We start from the raw sequence: 21484 nt of genomic DNA on the forward strand, positions 1-21484 counted from the left end.
GCAGTGAGGACGACCAGAGGTCACTCTCATCGCCATCTTGGTTTTGGTGGGTTTTAGCCGGCTTCTTTACTTCGACCTGTTTTATCAGCAATGTCTTTATGGCCTGTATTGTAGCAGGACAAGAGGCAGACAAAACTCCTCAGACACCTGAGTTACAACAGGAAGGGGTTTATTCGGCTGGGGGCATTGGCGAGACTTCAGTCTCAAGAGCCGAGCTCCCCAAGTAAGCAATTCCTGTCTCTTTTAAGGGCTCACAACTCGAAGGGGTTGCACGTGAGAGGGTCGTGATTGATTGAGCAAGCAGGGGGTACGTGACTGGGAGCTGCATGCACCGGTAATTAGATCGGAACAAAACAAGATAGGGATTTTCACAGTGCATTCCTATACAATGTCTGCAATCTATAGATAACATAACCAGTTAGATCAGGGGTCGATCTTTAACTACCAGGCCCAGGGTGCGGCGCCGGGCTGTCTGCCTGTGGATTTCATTTCTGCCTTTTAGTTTTCACTTCTTTCTTTGGAGGCAGAAATTGGGCATAAGACAATATGAGGGGTGGTCTCCTCCCTTAGTATCTTGTGCTGACATCCTATGTCATCCTGTGACTTAGATGCCTGCAGCATCTGGGAATGTAGCCCAGTAGGTCTCAGCCTCATTTTACCCAACCCCTATTCAAGATGGAGTTGCTCTGTTAAACACTTCTGACAGCTGTGGTTTCTTCACACAAAGAGGTTGCAGCTGGGGTTAGGTTCCTGTTCTGCCAGCCTGGCTCCTTCCCAATTCCTGTTAATTTACTGAGTTATTAGGGCCCCACAGATTAGAAATTATCATGTAGGAGTCATGCAGCTAGAGGCCACAAGACTCTAAACGTCCCCAGTTGTTCCTAGGGATAATATCACTATTGTAAAAGCTAAGATTGGTGCTGGAAATATTTTTCAGACCCTGAACTTGATGGATCTGATGACACCACTCAGATGGATAAACTGGATCATCTCGTCTTGTGCCTCCCCCTCCCCCAGAACCCACTCAGCACAAGATAACAACTTTGACTCCCTATGATTTCCTCTCCAACCCAACCAATCAGCACTGCCAACTTCATGGCCCCCTATCTACCAAATTATCCTTAAAAAAACCCCAGTCTCAGGAGGCGGAGGTTGCAGTGAGCCGTGATCGTGACATTGCACCCCAGCCTGGGCAACAGGAGCAAAATTCCGTCTCAAAAAACAAACAACAGCAAAAAACCTGGTCTCCCAATTTTCAGGGAGACTGATTTGAGTAATATTAATAAGTCTCCAGTCAGTTGTTCATCCAACTCTATGTGAATCAAACTCTTTTTCTTTTGCAATTCCCCTGTCCTGATAAATTGGCTCTGTTTGGGCAGTGGACAAAATGAACCCGCTGGGTGTTTACACATTCATTTTAACAATACAATAATGGTTTGCATTAATCTCTGCTTCCAGTGGAATAATTTTGCATCTGAAAGACCATTTGAAATGATAGGTGAATTTGGATCTGTAGCCTTTGGGAGCGTCTACACTAACTCTGAAATAATATTTTTCCCTACACTAGGGTAATCAGTTACAGCCAATAAGCCCAAGAAATCTCAATATCAGTTCTAAGGAAAGGCAGGATGATCCTCTGCCCAGTAGAAAGATCTGCCATCTTTTATGTATTTATTTATATATTTTTTCCAAGATGGAGTCTTGCTCTGTCACCCAGCTGGAGTGCAGGGGTACCATCTCGGCTTATCACAACCTCCGCCTCCCATGTTCAAGAGATTCTCCTGCCTCAGCCTCCTGAGTAGCTGCGATTACAGGCGCATGCCACCACGCCCGGTTAATTTTTGTATTTTTAGTAGAGACGGGGTTTCACCATGTTGGCCAGGCTGGTCTTGAACTCCTGACCTCAGGTGATCCACCCGCCTCGGCCTCCCAAAGTGCTGGGATTACAGGTGTGAGCCGCTGTACTCGGTCCTTATTTTTATTTTTTAGAGGAGAGGTCTCGCTCTGTTGCCCAGGCTGGAGTGCAGTGGTATGATCTCTGCTTACCGAAGCTTCGAACTCCCAGCTCAAGCGATCCTCCCTCCTCAGGCTCCCTAAACCTAACCCCAACCTTGGGTCAGTTGGGATCACAGGCCTGCCCGACCACACCTCGCTAATATTTTTTTATTTTTGGTAGAGACAGGATTTTGCTTTGTTGCTCAAGCTAATCTCTAACTCCTGGCCTCAAATGATCCTTGTGACTTGGCTTCCCAAACTGGTGGAATTACAGGTGGGAGCCATCATACCAGTTAGGACGCACCTCTTAAAGGTACTACTGAGATGGAGTTGGGCTTTTCCTGCAGAAGCGCTTCTGGGAAGCACGCCCTTTCCCCGCCTTCTTACTTAGGGAACTACATTACCCAGAAAACTCCGCGTCGAACGACAGCGTGGACAGGCCATGAGGGCTAAGGATAGAGGCGTTTCCTGTGTGCACGTGACAATGGGTCCGGACTTCCGGCGCCCTCTAGTGGCGGCCATTTTGATTGGTGTTGGGTTTATTTGTGGGAGGGGCTAGTCAGCGCTAGGTCGGGACTACGGTGACTGAACCCAGAAGGCGGAGAGCAGTTTTTCTCCGCTGCACGAGGCGACTCTGGAGCTCTGTGACGGTGCCCAGAGTGTCCCACTCCTGGGCCAGGATAGGGACCGCCGTGCCCATATCTCCTGGCTGGTCGTCCTCTCCTCTCCACCCTGCTTAAAACCGCGTGGTTCGATGGCGGCGGCGGCCACGCTGAGGCTCTCAGCTCAGGTAATTGTGGCGCCCTCAGGTCACTTCGTCGTCCAAAAGCAGCGAGGTGGTAGCGCCTGCTCACGGCTCTGCAGCCCGGGTGCCGGCGTCGGGACACTGAGGCGCTCGCGGGAGGGGCCCCATTTCTGACACCTGTGGGATGCGGTGGGGAGACCTACAGGCATAGGAACTGGCTCGGGCAAAGGCCTGCAGGTGAACTAAGCCGGAAGGATGGAATCTGGGGTCGACAGGTGCCTGTTGGGAGCAAATTATGAGGCAGAGCTCCTCCTGGAAGAGCAAGCAGGCTGGGGGCTGTGCACTCATCATGAGGACGCTAGAAGCCATGGAGAGTTTGCAAGAAAGGAGGGATGTCTGGAGCATTGCAAGGGTAGAGATAATCAGGTTCACCGTGTTTGTGTCTTTCCACAGTGTCAGGTGTTAACTGATGTTATTTGAGTCAACAAAAGCCACGAGCTAAATGGAGTTCGAAGGAGGCAATTCTCTTTCGTGATTCCGGTTCACTTGGTAGTCGGCCATGGGCACAGAGGCTCAAGACACTCAAGTCAGTCAATATAGCAAACCATACACAATAGTATACTTAACATATAAGTGTTATAGGTTAAACATTCCACAACGAACAAAGTAATGTTTAGCATCAAGAAGAAAAAGATACAGGAGCAAACGTTATGGAACCAGTTTAGAGGGAGCAAAGAAGACAAAAGGCATCCTGGTCTGGGCCAGTTGGTGGGCGACTGGCCTGCAGTCTTACAAGGAAGCATCTTTAAGGTGGCAGAGCCTTAGGCAGCAGATGCTGAGTTTTTATTATGAGTGACTGTCAGGACGGCCCTTTTGAGCTGCTGAAGGTCTAATCTTTATAGTTACAGAATCCTCTGGGGAGAACTGATAGTGGAAGAGTTTGCTTGTTTGTGACCTTAGCTGGTTAGATGCAGTCTTTATTTTTTATTTTATTTTATTTTATTTTATTTTATTTTATTTTATTTTATTTATTTTATTTTATATTTTATTTTATTTTATTTTATTTTATTTTATTTTATTTTTATTTTGTTTTCTTGAGACGGAGTTTCACTCTTGTTGCCCAGGCAGGAGTGCAATGGCGCGATCTCACCTCACCGCAATCTCCGCCTCCGGGGTTCAAACGATTCTCCTGCCACAGCCTTCCGAGTGGCTGGGATTACAGGCATGCACCACTACACCCAGCTAATTTTTTGTATGTTTAGTAGAGATGGGGTTTCTCCATGTTGGTCAGGCTGGTCTCAAACTCCCGACCTCAGGTGATCCGCCCACCTTGGCCTCCCAACGTGCTGGGATTACAGGCGTGAGCCACCGCGCCCAGCTTATTTAATTTATTTTTTTTTTTTTTGAGACAGAGTCTCAGTCTGTCACCCAGGCTGGAGTCCAGTGGCGTGATCTTGGCTCACTGCAACCTCCGCCTCCCGAGTTCAAGGGATTCTCCTGCTTCAGCCTCCCGAGTGTCTTGTGCGTCCGTGTGAAGAGACCACCAAACGGGCTTTGTGTGAGCAATAAAGCTTTTTAATTACCTGGGTGCAGGTGGGCTGATTCCGAAAAGAGTCAGCGAAGGGAGATAAGGGTGGGGCCGTTTTATAGGTTTTGGGTAGGTAAAGGAAAATTCCAGTCAATGGGGGGTTGTTCTCTGGCCGGCAGGAGTGGGAGTCACAAGGTGCTCAATGAGGGAGCTTTTTGAGCCAGGATGAGCCAGGAAAAGGAATTTCACAAGATACTGGCCATTTTCACTTCTTTTGTGGTGGAATGTCATCAGTTAAGGCGGGGCAGGGCATTTGCACTTCTTTTGTGATTCTTCAGTTAATTCAGGCCATCTGGGCTTATAGGTGCAAGTCACGGGGGATGCGTGCAAGTCACGGGATGTGATGGCTTGGCTTGGGCTCAGAGGCCTGACACCGAGTAGCTGGGATTACAGGAATCCACCACCAAGCCCGGCTAATCTTTTGTATTTTTAGTGGAGACGGGGTTTCAGCATGTTGCCTAGGCTGGTTTTGAACCACTAGCCTTGGCCTCCGAAAGTGTTGGGATTACAGGCGTGAGCCACTGCACCTGACCATCTTTATTTTTTTTGTTTATTAAACAAAGCATCTTACCCTTGATGGCAGAGTGCCCTGTGAAATACAAATTGTCTTTTTCTGAGATGGAGTTAGTTATGTCAAGTGTGCTTTATACAAAGGACAGGATCAAAATCCGGATTTTAAAGGTTTTCCAAAGGCCAATCAAAGGAAGAACAGAGTGGAGAGGTGATGAGCACCTTGGGGCCCTGGGAGGTTGAATCTTTGTTGTAGATCACATAGGTGGTAGAGATGACATTTTATATTGAGGCACGCAGGTCATACAAGCAGTCTGAAGTCACTTGACTCCAGCGCCAAGGAGTACTTGGAGGTCTGAGCTTATCATATTTTATCAGGGATACATTCCTGTAATGTCTCCCTCTCCTCGAGGCACTCGTGGGTATAGGAGCATTTAAGGAACTCAGAAAAGGAAGTGGAGAGTGTTCCATTCCCTCCCTGGTCCTGACCCCGACCCATATGTTCTCTAGCTTATGGTGTCATGGGACTCTTTTTTATAATTTTAAAAATATTTTCTTTTCTTAAATTTTAAATTTTTCTGGGTATATAGTAGGTGTATGTATTTATGAGTTACATGAGATATTTTGATAACAGGCATGCGGTGTGTAATAATATTACTAGGGTTAATGGTGTATCCATCATCTCGAGCATTTATCCTTTGTGTTTCAAACAATCCAATTAAACTTTTTGTTATTTAAAAATGTACAATTAGGTTATTTTTACCGTAGTCACCCTGTTGTGCTACCAAATACTAGATCTTATTCTCTTTATTTTTATTTTTTTTTGAGACAGTCTTACTCTGTTGCCGAGGCTGTAGTGCAGTGACATGATCTTGGCTCACTGCAACCTCTGCTGCCCAGATTCGAGCAATTCTCCTGCCTCAGCCTCCTGAGTAGCTGGGATTACAGGCACCTGCCATCAGGTGCCTGTAATTTTTGTAGTTTATAGTAGAGACAGGGTTTCACCATCTTGGCCAGGCTGGTTTTGAACTCCTGACCTCGTGATCCACCTGCCTCAGCCTCCCAAAGGGCTGAGATCACAGGTGTGAGCCACCGCCACGCCCTCACATTTTCTTTCTTTCTTTCTTTCTTTTTTTTGAGACAGAGTCCCTCTCTGTCACCCAGGCTGGAATGCAGTGCTGGGATCTTGGCTCACTGCAACCTCTGCCTCCCAGGTTCAAGCGATTCTCATGTCTCAGCCTCCTGAGTAGCTGGGACTAAACATGGGTGCCACCATGCCTGGGTAATTTTTTGTATTTTTAGGAGAGATGGGATTTCACTGTGTTAGCCAGGATTGTCTCCATCTCCTGACCTCGTGATCCACTGGCCTCGTCCTCCCAAAGTGCTGGGACTGCAGTTGTGAGCCACCACATCCAGCCCACATTTCCTTTATCCTTTCATTTGTTGAAGAACACTTAGGTTGCTTCCAGGTCTTAGCTGCTGTGAACAGTGCTGCAGCAAGCATGGGAGTGCAGATATCTCTGTGATATACTGGATTCCTTTTGGGTTTATACCCAGCAGTGGGCTTGCTGGATTATATGGTATCTTAATGTTTAGTTTTTTGAGGAACCCCCAAACTGTTCTCCATAGCGGTGGTACTAATTTCCATTCCCACCAACAGTGTACCAGAAGTCCTTTTTCTTCACATCCTCACCAGCATTTGTTATTGCCTGTCTTTTGGATATAAATAAGCCATTTTAACAGGGTGAGATGATGTGCATTTTCTTATGACTAGTGATGTTGAGCACCTCTTCCTATACCTGTTTGCCATTTGTATGTCACTGTCTTTCGTTTGTGTTTTCAAGATAGGATCTTGCTCAGGCTCAGTCACCCAGGCTGGAGTGCTGTAGTGTGATGGTGGCTCACTGCAGCTTTGACCGCCTGGGCTCAGGCGATCCTCCTGTCTCAGGCTCCCAAGTGGCAGGGACCACAGCCATGTGCTACCTTGCCTTGGCTAGTTTTTAAACTTTTTTGTAGAGATGGGGATCTCATTGGTTAAACAGGGTGGTTACCAACTGCTAGGCTCAAGCGATCTTCCTGCCTCAGTCTCCCAAACTGCTAGGATTATAGCTGGGAGCCACTGCTCCTGGCTGTATATCTTCTTTTGAGAAATGTCTATTCAGATTTTTAAATGGAATTATTAAGAGTTTTTCCTATAGAGTTGTTTGAAGTCTTTACATATTCTGGTAATTAATCCCTTTGCAGATGGGTGGTTTGCAGATATTTTCTCCCATTCTATGGGTTATCTCTTCACTTTGTTGATTGTTTTCTTTGCTGTGCAGAAGCTTTTTAGCTTGATCTGATGCCATTAGTCCATTTTTGCTTTGGTTGCCTGTGCTTGAAAGGTATTACTCAAGAAGTCTTTGTCGGCCGGGCTCAGTGACTCACACCTGTAATCCCAGCACTTTGGGAGGCCAAGGTGGGCGGATCACCTGAGGTCAGGAGTTTGACACCAGCATGGGCAACATGGGGAAACCCCACCTCTACTAAAAATACAAAAATTAGCTGGGTGTGATGGTACTTGCCTGTAATCGCAGCTACTCAGAGGCTGAGGCGGGAGACTCGCTTGAACCTGGGAGGTGGAGGTTGCAGTGAGCCGAGATTGTGCCATAGCATTGCAGCCTGGGCAACAGAGCGAGACTTCATCTCAGAAAAAAAAAAAAAAAAAAAGAAGTCTTTGCCCACTTCAGTGTTTTTTTGTAGTAGTTTCAGAGTTTGAGGTCTTAGATTTAAGTTTCAAAAATGCATTTTGATTTTTTTTTTTTTTTTTTTTTTTTGAGACAGGGTCTCCCTTTGTCGCCCAGGCTGGAGTGCAGTGGTGCAATCTTGGCTCACTGCAACCTCTGCTTCTTGGGTTCAAGCGATTCTCCTGCCTCAGCCCCCCTAGTAGCTGGGACTACAGGTGCGCACTACTACGTCTGGCTAATTTTTGTATTTTTAGTAGAGACGGGGTTCCACCATGTTGGCCATGATGATATCGATCTCCTGACCTCGTGATCCGCCCACCTTGGCCTCCCAAAATGCTGGGATTACAGGTGTGAGCCACTGCGCCTGGCCAGTTCTATTTAATTGTTTTAATTTCTTTGCCAAATGTATCTGATAGAATTCTGAATTATTTCTGTGTTTTACTTGAGAAATTCCTCAAAATAGCTATCTTGAATTATCTCTCTGAAAGGTCACATATCTCTGTTTCTCCAGGATTAGTGCTTGGTGCTTTAGTTTGTTTGGTGAGGTCACGTTTTCCTGAATGGTGTTGATGCTTGTAGATGTTCGTCATGTCTGGGCATTAAAGAGTTAGGTGTTTATTGTAGTCTTCACAGTCTGGGCTCATTTGTTCCTGTCCTTCTTAGGAAGACTTTCCAGGTATTTGAATGGGCTTGGGTGTTGTGATCTAAGCTGGATCTACTTTAGGGGGAAGCCCACACTCAGTAATGCTGTGACTCTTGCAGACCCAGAGAGCTCTACCACCTTTGTGGTCTTGAATAAGATCTGAAATAATTCCCTGGATTAACAGGTAGAGACTCTTGTTGGATCTTCCCTCACTTTCTCCCGGAATCTCTCTGTCAGTGCTGAAGTGACTGAAACTGGGGGTTGGGGCAGAAGCACCCCTTTAGCTACCACCACTGGGACTGTGCTAGGTGAGAGCTGAAGCCAGCACAGCACTGGGTTTCACCCAAGGCTCCTGTAACCACTACATGGCTATCGTCTGTGTTTCCTCAAGGCCCTAGCCCTGTACAGTCAGCAGGTGGCAAAGCCAGATAGGCTTATGTCCTTCTCAGGACGGTGAGTTCCCCAGGCCTCAGGTTGATATAGAGATGCCATCCATGAGCCAGGGATTGGAGTGAAAAACTTAGAAATCTACCTGGTGTTCCTTTGCACTGCAGCTGAGCTGGCACTCAAACTACAAGATACAGTCCTTCCCATTCTTCCCTCCCCTTTCCATAGGCAGAGCAGCCTCACTCTGTGGCAACCACCAGCACAGGCCCACAGGGAGTGCTGTCAGACTACCACTGAGGTTCCGTTAAGGGCTAAGAGCTCTTCAGTCAGCTTGTGGTGAATGTTTCCTGGTCTGAGGCTCACTCTTCAAGACTCACCCAGGGCAGGTCCAGAAATGTTATCCACGAGCCAAGGCCTGGAATCAGGCACCCCAAGAGGCTTCTTGGTGCTCTATCCCTCTGTGGTTGAGCTGGTAACTGAGGTGCCAAAAAGTCCCCTTTACTCTCCGCTCTGTTATTCTCAAGCAGGTGGGGTCTCTGACCGTAACCACCACAGCTAGCAGTGTGCTGTGTTACATCTGAAGCTGGCACGTCTCAGAGTCTCACCCAGTGCCATCACGTACTACCTGGGCACTGCTGCTTGTTATTCAGGGGCCAAGGGTTGTTTAGTCAGAAGGTGATGGATCCTCCCATAACTGAGTTCTTCCCTTCAAGGTAGCGGGTTCTGTTTTGGTCCAGAGTGTATCTAGAAATATTGTCTGGGTGGGCCTGGAATGGGGCCTCACAACCTGCCCAGTGCCCTATCCTGTGGCTGAGGTGATATCCAAAATGCAAGACAAAGTTCTTTTTGCTTTTCCCTCTCCTCTCCTTGAGTGGAAGGAAGGACCCATGTAGCCTGGGGTTGCGGGAGGGGTGGCACAAGCACACCCTTAGCTACTCCAGCTGGTGTCTCAGTAGGTTGTGCTCCCCCAACCCAACCAGGTCCACTGACTCGGAGCGCAACTCAGCACAGGACATTTCTAGGGGTTGCAGTCCTCGTGGCCTAGACTGCCTTTCAAGTTTATTTAGGACTTCAGAGCCCTCCAACCCACAGTGGCAAGGCTTGCCAGATCTCAAGTCCTGACCATTGGGGTGGGCGATACCCCTCTGGCTGGGCTGCTTGATATGCTCACTCCCTGGGATGGCGTCCTTTGAGTTCAGCCCAGTTTTGCTTTCTGCTATGACAGGGAAGCACTGATTTCTGTGCAATGTCTGACAGTGACTGCACTTTCCCTTCCCAGGAGCACAGATTCTCCACAACAGGCAGCCACTGCTGGGGGATGGGGAGGGGTGGCATTGGCAAGTGAAGACTCTACAGCCCCTTTTAGTGCCATTTCCCATAACACAAACTTAATTCCAGGTACTGTGAGTGCTCACTTGATTTTTGGTTCTTACGAAGGTGATTTTTTTCTGTGTGGATAGTTTTTAAATTTGGTGGTGTGGGCCGTGCATGGTGGCTCATGCCTGTAATCCCAGCACTTTGGGAAACTGAGGTGGGCAGATCACCTGAGGTCAGGAATTCGAGACCAGCCTGGCCAACATGGCAAAACCACGTTTCTACTAAAAATACAAAAATTAGTCGGGTGTGGTGGCAGGTGCCTATAATCCCAGCTACTTGGGCGGCTGAGGCAGGGAGAATTAGGGAGAATTGCTTGAACCCGGGAGGCAGAGGTTGCAGTGAGCCAAGATCGTGCCACTGTACTCCAGCCACAGTGACAGAGCAAGACTCTGTCAAAAAAAAAAAAAAAAAAAATTGATGTTCTGTTAAGGTTATGATGGATGCTGCTTTCTATTCTGCCATCCTGCTCTGTTGTACCTCTGGAACTCAGTGCTTTCAACTGGGAACGCTAGAGAAACCCTAAACCCTAGGCGCTAAGTCCATAACGCAGGTTGTATGGAGGTATTCCCATTTCAGTGAAATGGTGTGAACACTTAGAAGGTCAGGCCTGGATTTGGTAGCAGTATATGAAATGCTTAGACATAAAACTGATCAGAGTGGGGAGGTGATGTTACTTCAGTTTCGTCTGGCTCCACATTGGAGAACAGAGCATGGCGTTAAGGGAGGAGGAAGGAAGGCAGCGTTGAGGCTCATTCTGTCTTCCAGGTGAGGTTTAAAGGACAATCCTTGGCCAAGGAGATGTCGCTGGAATTGTGATTTACATTTGGTAAAGGAGCAGCGTGATTTTCTAATGTGGTCAGTAAGGACATGCAAGAGGGTTTCAGGCATGACCCTGGGGTTTTTTTGTTTTTGTTTTTAGATGGGAGTCTTGCTCTGTCACCCAGGCTGGAGTGCAGAGGCACGATCTCAGTTCACTGAACCTCTGCCTCCTGGGTTCGAGCACTTCTCCCTCAGCCTCCTGAGTAGCGGGGACTACAGGCACACGCCATCACGCCCAGCTAATTTTTGTAATTTTAGTAGAGACAGGGTTTCACCATATTGGCCAGGCTGGTCTCGAACTCCTGACCTCAGGTGATCCACCTGCCTCAGCCTTCCAAAGTGCTGGGATTACAGGCTAGAGCCACCGTGCCCGGTAACCCTAGGGTTTTTGGTCTTAGAAGCAGCAGTGATAGAAGCTGTATCAGCTGAGATGAGCAAGTTGGGATTAGGCATAATATTCTTTGTGGATATAAGGAGGGTTGTTTTCACCATGCTAAGAGTCTGAGATGCTTCAAAGACCAGTAAGTAGTGGCAGTAAGTGAGTAATGTCCACATAGGTTGCGATATCTGGGAAGGAATTGATATTGGAGACATCCAATATATGATAGGTAATGTGTGGACTAAGGTGAGTTAGCCATGGGTCCCGTTTTGGAGGGCACACTTCAGAATAAGGTAGTAAATGTTTCAGGGGGCCAGAAAGGAATGGTTGGAGGCTGAGGACTGGATGTTTTGCCTGGGTTCCTGGTTGACATGATTGGCATTCATAAACACAGGAGAGGGAGGTAAGTGACAATGTCGGGTGTATCAGAAGGCGTAGCTTGTCATGGCGCGGACTTCCATGGAGATAATACACATGAGATGCAGGCAGAAGTACAGGAGTAATTTAGCGAAAGGTCATCATTGCCGAGGGGTTGGCAAGTGCAGCACAGAAGTGGAATAGGGTCACGAATAGCTGAAGCCACACATGGTTCTGTGTTGCTGTGGAACCGTGCAAGGAGGCCTTCATAGAATTACTTGAGACCACCACTCCTTTTAGGATCCAATAGAATTGCAATTCTGTGGTAATAGTGGATCGGTTTGAATGGGCCATACACACTCTGGGTGGTGTCAGCCACGATGTGGTGTAAGGCCAAAAATGAAAGCCCAATGTGATTTGCCACGTGGATGCCTGGTGATATTGGTACGACTCCAAATGGCCTGAGTGCAAGTTTCTTTCCCATTTAACTATCTTTTTGTATATTTTAAATTTTTTTCTCGTGTGTGTGTGTGTGTGTGTGTGTGTGTGTGTGTGTGTGTAGAAACAGGGTCTTGGCCATGTTGTCCAGGCTGGTCTTGAACGCCTGGGATCAAGCAGTCCTTCCACTTTGGCCTCCCAGAGTGCTGGGATTACAGGTGGGAGACTTCATGACTGGCTACTTCATACTCTTAAGTAATGTATCTGAATGGGCGCAGTGGCTCACGCCTGTAATCCCAGCACTTTAGGAGGCTGAGGTGGGTGGATCATTTTCCATCAGGAGTTTGAAACCAGCCTGCCCAATATGGCGAAACACCATCTCTATTAAAAATACAGAAATTAACTGGGCATGGTGGTACACGCCTGTAATCCCAGCTACTGAGATGCTGAGACAGGAGAATTGCTTGAACCGAGGAGGCGGAGGTTGCAGTGAGCCAAGATTGCACCACCACACTCCAGCCTGGGTGACAGAGCGAGACTCTCGTCACAAAAAAAAACAAAAAAAAAGAAAGAAAAAAATAGGTAATGTGTCCTAGCCTCTGAAGCCTTTCTATCGATGGGACCAGGCAGCGTTCAAGTCAATGGCATCCTCCTGAGGGAATCAGGCCATTACATTCTCTTCATCTTACAAAGCTTGTGTGCTATGGCCATGGTTGCTCTCTCTTATCTACAATGCATCCCCCATGTGGCTTTCTGTGGTGAGTGTATGGCCATGGTTGCTCTCTCTTATCTACAATGCATCCCCCATGTGGCTTTCTGTGGTGAGTGGTGTCCCTCTTATCAGGCTGTTAATATGTTTGATTTTTTTTTTTTTTTTTTTTGAGACAGAGGTTTGATCTTGTTGCCCAGGCTGGAGTGCAGTGGCGCGATCTCGGCTCACTGCAACCTCTGCCTCCCAGGTTCAAGCGATTCTCCTGCCTCAGCATCCCGAGTAGCTGGGATCACAGGTGCCCAACACCACGCTCTGCTAATTTTTTGTATTTTTAGTAGACCGAGGTTTCACATTGTTGGCCAGGCTGCTCTCAAACTCCTGACCTGAGGCGATCCACCCGGCTCGGCCTCCCAAAACGCTGGGATTACAAATGTGAGTCACTGCGCCTGGCTCAATACATTTGATTTATAAATTGCTCTTGATGACATCTGTAGAATATCAGATGTCATTTGTTTTACCAACATTATAACCCTAGGGGGAGATTTTAACCCACCCTAGTTGAAGAAAAAGGAGGGAATTAAGATACTTTAAGCTGGCTGGACACTGTGCTAATGCCTATAGTCTTAGCACTTTGGGAGGCCTAGATGGGCAGATCACAAGGTCAGGAGTTCGAGACCAGCCTGGCCAACATGGTGAAATCCTATCACTACTAAAAACACAAAAAATTAACCAGGTGTGGTGATACACACCTGTAATCCCAGCTGTTCGGGAGATTGAGGCAGGATAATTGCTTGAACCCAGGAAGCAGAGGTTGCAGTGAACCGAGATCGTGCCACTACACTAAAGCCTGGCGACAGAGTGAGACTCTGTCTCAAACAAACAAACAAACAAACAAAAACATATACTTTAAGTTGTTTAAAGGCCAGAGAGAGGCCAGTGGTGTGTGACAGTGAGCTGGGGATGGACATGGATATGTACCTGGAAGTCTGAAGAATGATGTGCATTCAGAGAGGGTATGTCTGATGTGCTGAAGGTGCCACATTGGTCTCTCCATGCCCTGGGTCATACTGGGGGAAGTGCCTATCAGGAGGGTGTGGACTCTTATGTCACAGCCACCGCACAGATATCTATTTGTTCAACTAATTATTGTTGGTGGCTGTACCCCATGACCAGTGGGCCTAGTTTCTCCAGTGGCACCTGGAGGAGGTCATGGAGTCAGTGCTTTATTGAAAGCATACCAGGAACCTCCTCCTTGAGAGGAGGATGTGCGAGAGTAGATGTGTGGGAGAGAGGGATTGTGGTACCTCAGCATAGGGGCTGTTTGTAGTTTCATCTGTCAACATCATAACAGGGCACAGTGACTTTTGAAGACGTGGCTGTGAAATTTACCCGGGAGGAATGGAATCTCCTTAGTGAGGCTCAGAGATGCCTGTACCGTGATGTGACCCTGGAGAACCTGGCACTTACATCCTCCCTGGGTAAGTTGCTCACACTCACCTTGTGACCCAAGCTAGTCTCTGTTTTCCCCACTCTTTCCCCATTGGCAAGACTTTCTCATGTCAGGAGCATGGACACAGCTCCCTGCTTCAGTTCTGTGGGTAGGTTCTTGGTTGGTAGAACTGAGGTGTACATACTCCCCTGCTCCTTTCTTGGAGCGGCCCCAACATCTGCTTTACTGCAGGCTCCCAGGGAGGGATTCATAGTCAGAAGCCCACCTTGTTAGTCCTGTGGATGTTTGGGTGTCCTTGTCCAGATTTCAGGTTCCTGTGTACCCAGAGTCTGCTTCCTTTCTCTAGCTGCTATTTTCTTATGCCTTCCTGTGGTGGGAATTGCCTTCACAGACTACATCACTGCCTACATAGACCAGAGGCTGTTCTTGTAAGACCTTCTTTAGAAATTCTCCTTGAAATACTCAGTTTTTTTCTCTCTTGGGCTTTCATGGGCAGAGTTGTTCTGAGACAATGTTGGCTGTTCCCTTGTTCTGTCTTTCCCTTAGTTTGTACATTGTTCATTTCCCATGTATTTGATCATCATTGTGGTGGGATGTACAGTCCTCCATGCTCCAGAAGATGCAAATGAATTCAGCCTCAGCATAATGGGCTCAGAAGGAATGAGTCCCTCAGGACTGGCACCCTGGGCTGGGCGAGGTGGCTCGTGCCTGTAATCCCAGCACTTCGGGAGGCCCAGGCAGGTGGATCATGAGGTCAGGAGTTCAAGACCAGCCTGGCCAAGATGGTGAAACCCTGTCTCTACTAAAAACACAAAAATTAGTCGAGTGTAGTGGCACATGCCTGTAATCCCAGCTACTTGGGAGGCTGAGGCAGAGAATTGCTTGAACTTGGGAGGGAAGGTTGCAGTGAGCCCAGATTGCACCACTGCACTCCAGCCTGTGCGACAGAGCAAGACTCCATCTCAAAAAAAAAAAAAAAAAATGAAAAAGTGGCACCCTGGAGGAGGTCATGGAGTCAGGGCTTTATTGAAAGCGTACCAGGAACCTAATCTATTTTAGTAGTATTTTTGTGGCAAGAGAAGTAGGCACACATAATTCGTCTTTTCTTCCTCATTCTTGAGAGCATCACACTTGTCACTTGTCTACCTTATCACTTCTACTGTTTTTTTTTTTTTTTTAACCTTTGACCTACTTGTACCCTAATATCCATTCTCCTGTCTAATCTTCATATCTCTGGACCCCAAATCTCATCCGTCTTACATACATCGCCATCTACAGTGTTCTCCAGTGTTGGCATAGAGATTTGTGTTAGCAAATATATATGCTTTGTTAAACTGACGTCGAGCAGTAGCTGCTGTGTTGTACTCCTGTTTTCCTTGGCCTGGACAAATCCCTCTCTACAGCACTCACATGTCATGAGGATGTAAAGTTCTGCAGATGAGTGGTTTGCAGATGCAGGAATTGTAGACCCTGCCTTTACTCCCTGTGTTACATACATGGTTGTGTCCTTTATGTTATGAGGCCTCCTACATTCTGTGACCTTTAGAGTCCAGTAATAATAAATAGCACCATCTTCCACCTGAAGCCAACGTTCTGTTCCTCCAAGTATTTCCTTGGAGTAATTCCTCAGTTTGTCATACACTTGTGGGTGGTCTGTGCCTTCCCAGCAGAGTTAACATGCACTTCACCAGCATTTTCTTGCTTTCAGGTTGTTGGTGTGGAGTGGAAGATGAGGCACCTTCTAAGCAGAGTATTTATATACAAAGAGAGACTCAGGTCAGGATTCCTATGGCAGGTGTGTCTCTTAAGAAGGTCCACCCCTGTGAGATGTGTGGCCCTATCTTAGGAGACATTCTGCACGTGGGAGATCATCAGGGAACACATCACAAGCAGAAACTGCACAGCTGTGAGGCCTGGGGGAATAAATTGTGTGACAGTGGAAACTTTCATCAACATCACAATGAGTACATTGGAGAGAAACCCTACAGAGGCAGTGTTGAGGAAACGTTTGTGAAGAGGTGTAAGTTCCATGTGTCAGGGGAGTCATCTGTCTTCAGTCAGAGTGGGAAAGACTTTTTGCCCATTTCAGGATTACTCCAGCAGGAGGCCACTCACACTGGGGAGAAGTCAAACAGCAAAACTGAGTGTGTGTCTCCCTTTCAGCAGGGGGGAGCTCACTATAGCCATGGAGAATCCATGAAACATTTTAGCACCAAACATACACTCAGTCAGCATGAGAGACTTCTCCCTAGAGAAGAGTGTTATGTGTGCTGTGAATGTGGGAAATCCTTTAGCAAACATGCTAGCTGCAGTAATCATCAGAGAGTTCACACTGGTAAAAGACTTTATGAATGTGGAGAATGTGTGAAATCCTTTAGCAAACATGCTAGCTGCAGTAATCATCAGAGAGTTCACACTGGAAAAAAACATGAATGTGGAGAATGTGGGAAATCCTTTAGTCAAAAGAGAAGCCTCATTCAACATCAGCGATTTCACACTGGAGAAAAACCTTATGAGTGTGAAGAGTGTGGGAAATCTTTTAGTTCAGAAGGACATCTTAGGAGCCATCAACGAGTTCACGCTGGAGAAAGACCTTACGAGTGTGGAGAATGTGTGAAATCTTTCAGTCATAAGCACAGTCTTGTTCACCATCAGCGAGTTCACACTGGAGAAAGACCTTATCAGTGTGGAGAATGTGGGAAATCTTTCAGTCATAAGCGCAGTCTTGTTCACCATCAGCGAGTTCACAGTGGAGAAAGACCTTATCAGTGTGGAGAATGTGGGAAATCTTTCAGTCAAAAGGGCAACCTCGCTCTACACCAGCGAGTTCACAGTGGAGAAAGACCTTATGAGTGTGGAGAATGTGGGAAATCTTTCAGTCATAAGCACAGTCTTGTTCACCATCAGCGAGTTCACACTGGAGAAAGACCTTATCAGTGTGGAGAATGTGGGAAATCTTTCAGTCATAAGCGCAGTCTTGTTCACCATCAGCGAGTTCACAGTGGAGAAAGACCTTATCAGTGTGGAGAATGTGGGAAATCTTTCAGTCAAAAGGGCAACCTCGCTCTACACCAGCGAGTTCACACTGGAGCAAGACCTTATGAGTGTGGAGAATGTGGGAAATCTTTTAGTTCAAAAGGACACCTTAGGAACCATCACCACATTCACACTGGAGACAGACTTTATGAGTGTGGGGAGTGTGGGAAATCTTTTAGTCATAAGGGCACCCTCATTGTACATCAGCGAGTTCACCCTAGAGAACGACCTTATGGGTGTGGAGAATGTGGGAAATCTTTTAGTTCAAACGGGCACCTTAGGAGCCATCAGCGTGTTCATACTGGAGAAAGACCTTATGAGTGTGGAGAATGTGGGAAATCTTTTAGTCATAAGCGCAGCCTTGTTCACCATCAGCGCATTCACACTGGAGAAAGACCTTACAAGTGTGGAGGATGTGGGAAATCTTTTATTGAAAAAGGACACCTTAGGAGTCATCAGCGAGTTCACACTACAGAAAGACCTTTTAAGTGTGGGGAATGTGGGAAATGTTTTAGTCACAAGGGTAACCTCGTTCTACACCAGCATGGCCATATGGGAGGAAGGCCTTCTGTGTGTGGGGAATGTGGAAAATTAAGAAGAAGTCTCGCCTCCTTGCACACCAGAGAATTCACAATGGAGAAAAGCCATATGCCTGTGAAGCTTGTCAGAAATTTTTTAGGCACAAGTACCAACTCATTGAACATCAGAGAGTTCACACTGGAGAAAGGCCTTATGAATGCAATGATTGTGGAAAATCATTTACCCACAGCTCTACGTTCCGTGTTCATAAGCGAATTCACACTGGAGAAAAGCCTTATGAGTGCAGTGAATGTGGAAAATCTTTTGCTGAAAGCTCCAGTCTCACTAAACACAGGAGAGTTCACACTGGAGAAAAGCCTTATAAATGTGATAAATGTGGGAAATTATTTAACAAGAAGTCTCACTTCCTTGTACACCAGAAAGTTCACACTGGAGAAAAGTCATATGAGTGTGAGGATTGTCAGAAAGTTTTTAGCAAGAAGGACCACCTCATTGCACATCAGAGAGTTCACACTGGAGAAAAGCCATATGAATGCAATGATTCTGGGAAATCATTTACCCACAACTCTGCATTCCGTGTTCATAAGAGAGTTCACACTGGTCACATGACCTTATGAGTGCAGTGAATGTGGGAAATATTTTGCTGGAAGCTCCTGTCTCACTAAACAAAAAAAGAGTTCACACTGGAGAAAAGCCTTATGGGTGCAGTGAATGTGGGGAGAAATTTAGCCAAAGCTTTTCACTTTTTCATCATCAGAGAGTTCACAAGAGAAAGGCCTTAATTATGTAGCGAATGTGGGAAATCCTTTGCCAAAACTTTCAGTCTCATTAAACACAGGAGAGTTCACACTGGAGTAAGGTCTTGTGATTGCAGCAAATGTGGAAAAAAAGTTACCTGAAGGTCTTCTCTCTTTGAACATCAGAGTTCACACTAGACAAATGAAATACATTTGGGCGATTTTGTAGCCACACCTCTGTACTCCTTCAACATCAGAGAGTTAACACTGGATCAGGGCCTTACCAGTGTGACAAATGTGAGATATTTATGTAGAAATCTAGCTTCATAATACACAGGAGACTTACCACTGCAGAAACGCTTTTTGAATGTAATGAATGCAAGAAAGGCTTCAGCCTTTTTTTTTTTTTTTTTTTTTTTGAGATGGAGTCTCACTCTGTCACCCAGGCTGTAGTGCAGTAGTGTGGTCTAGGCTCACTGCAAGCTCTGCCCCCCGGGTTCACACCCTTCTCCTGCCTCAGCCTCCCGAGTAACTGGGACTACAGATGTCCACCACCACGCCCGGCTAATATTTTGTATTTTCAGTAGAGACAGGGTTTCACCGTGTTAGCCAGGATGGTCTTGATCTCTTGACCTCATGATCCGCCCACCTCGGCCTCCCAAAGTGCTGGGATTACAGGAATAAGCCACCACGCCCAGCCTTCAGCCTTCTTATTAGAGCCTCAAACATTGTCATGAGAAAAACACAATAGATGTATATGGAATGTTACTTCTTTTTCAATGTAACATTCGAGGAGCTCCTTTGAGGGTGCCACCTGCCTAGATTGAATGTCATTTATTGAGAATCTGCAAAAGTTCCAAGCATGGGGCAGCTACAGTGCATTTTTCACTCTACCCAGGTGCCTTGCTAGATTTTTTTTTGAGATAGTGTGTCACTCTGTCGCTCAGGATGGAGTGTAGTGATGTGTTCACATTTCTTGATCTCCTGGACTTGTGATTCTCTTGCCTCAGCCTCCTGAGTAGCTGAAACCACAGGCATGCACCACCATGCTCCACTAATTCTTTAAGTTTTGGAGAGACAGGGTCTCACCATGTTGCCCAGGCTGGTCTTCAACTTCTGGACTCAAGTGATCTTTCCACCTTGGCCTCCAAACATGCTGGGATTAGAGGTGTGAGTTGCTGTGCCTTTTTTTTTTTTTTTTAACTTGTAATTTCTGATCTAGTCACAGAAGGATTTGTTGAGTAGCTTCAGCACTTCTTCCTTTGTCATTTTTTTGTGTCTGATAAGTCGTGCCATGGACCTTACCCATTTTTATCCCAGAGGCCTCTTACGTTGAGATGAAAAGATGAACTATGTCTTTCAGAGATCTTGTGGGTATCACATAAATCTTGACAAATTTTCTACCCTCCAAGTCATGATCCTAAGGACAGCTTGCCTCCCATTTCTCCAGTTTGTGCTATTATGGAGGCCTTATTGTTTCAGCCTTCTTCAGTCTTGAGGGGGGATGTCACTGTATGCGTGGTTCAGAAACAAGTAGGTCCTGTTACCATGAAGGGGGTCACAGCTTTTGTTGGCATAGCTAAACTCTTTGTGGCTCATGGGATAGTATGAATGCAGAACATAGCTTTCTTCACTTGTGGACTGCTTTGCATAGCTGCCAGAGGCCTCCAGAGAAGGCCTTCAGGGCTTTGTGGTCTTTATCTGTAGCATGGATACTAAAATTTGTGGACTCATAGGTCAGCTGGGTACAGGGCATTTTTTGTGACAATTTCTGGTGTTTTTTGAACAAGACAAAATTCTCACTTTTACGAGGTATATTGCATTGTACTTGGTACTGCTGAGGGAAGTTTGTTCCCCAGCTCTTGCAATGCAGACATATGGCTTGATATCCAGAATTCTGTAGGATAGCATCACAGATTGTAATGCTATTGGGTGAAATTATAATTTTATAGAATTACTGCATTTATAGGCAGTGGAGGAGACAGAATAATGTAATTGCAACACGTCTTTTTTTTTTTTTTTGAGACAGAGTCTCGTGCTGTTGCCCAGGCTGGAGTGCAGTGGTGCAATTTTGGTTCACGGCAACCTCCGCCTCCCAGGTTCAAATGATTCTCCAGCCTCAGCCTCCCGAGTAGCTGGGACTACAGGCACGTGCCACCACACCCAGCTAATTGTTGTATTTTTAGGAGACACGCGGTTTCACCGTGTTGGCCAGGCTGGTCTCGAACTCCTGACCTCGTGATCCGCTGGCCTCAGCCTCCCAAAGTGCTGGGATTACAGGTGTGAGCCACCGTGCCTGACATAATGCATGTCTTTTAAAAGGGCATCCACGATGATCCAGTCACTATGTATGTGATGAATATGCAGATACAGGAATTTCAGTTCTTCCATAATGATGAATGTTGTATTGTTGAGGCCATTGTCAGAGGAAATACTCTAGAGGTTTTGTGAATTCCTGTACCCATTCTGGGCTGTGCACCTCAAGGTCATTCCTGCATTAGCAGGAGGAAGATGATGGGGAGAAGGGAGATCTCAGTTCAGTGATGTGGCCTTTGTGACCAGCCAGCCAGTTAATCAGATGGAAATGGCCTTATTGCTACATCAATATTTGCTACCATGGAGGCTAGTTTTCTCACTTAGGGCATGAGAAGAATTGGTGTAGTCAGTATAGAGTTGCCAAACCTATTCTCCAAAAATAATGATAAATATTTTTCTTTTGAATTGCATTTTTTAATTATTATTTTTAATTTTTATTTTTTTTGAGATGGAGTCTCGCTGTGTTGCCCAGGCTGAATGGAGTGCAGTGGCACGATCTCGTCTCACTGCAAGCCCTGCCTCCTGGGTTCACACCATTCTCCTGCCTCAGCCTTCCAAGTACCTGGGACTACAGGCACCCGCCACCACACCTGGCTAATTTTTTGTATCTTTACTAGAGATGGGGTTTCACCGTGTTAACCAAGATGGTCTCGATCTCCTGAATTCGTGATCTGCCCACATGGGCCTCCCAAAATGCTGGGATTACAGGCATAAGCCCCTGCGCCCAGC

At 46.6% G+C, this 21484-nt stretch overlaps 1 protein-coding gene across 1 annotated transcript; it reads left to right on the plus strand.

Moving 5' to 3' along the window:
* The first annotated feature begins 1911 nt into the window (after window positions 1-1911).
* On the plus strand, window positions 1912-19202 carry LOC103235425 (uncharacterized). Its single transcript, XM_038006429.2, is given in 4 exon segments — window positions 1912-2785; window positions 14028-14154; window positions 15835-17751; window positions 17754-19202. Coding segments are annotated over 4 exon segments (2646 nt in total). The 5' UTR covers window positions 1912-2749; the 3' UTR covers window positions 18320-19202.
* Window positions 19203-21484: the final 2282 nt, after the last annotated feature.

The sequence above is a fragment of the Chlorocebus sabaeus genome, chromosome 6 (assembly GCF_047675955.1).
Source record: "Chlorocebus sabaeus isolate Y175 chromosome 6, mChlSab1.0.hap1, whole genome shotgun sequence".
Classification (NCBI taxonomy): domain Eukaryota; kingdom Metazoa; phylum Chordata; class Mammalia; order Primates; family Cercopithecidae; genus Chlorocebus; species Chlorocebus sabaeus.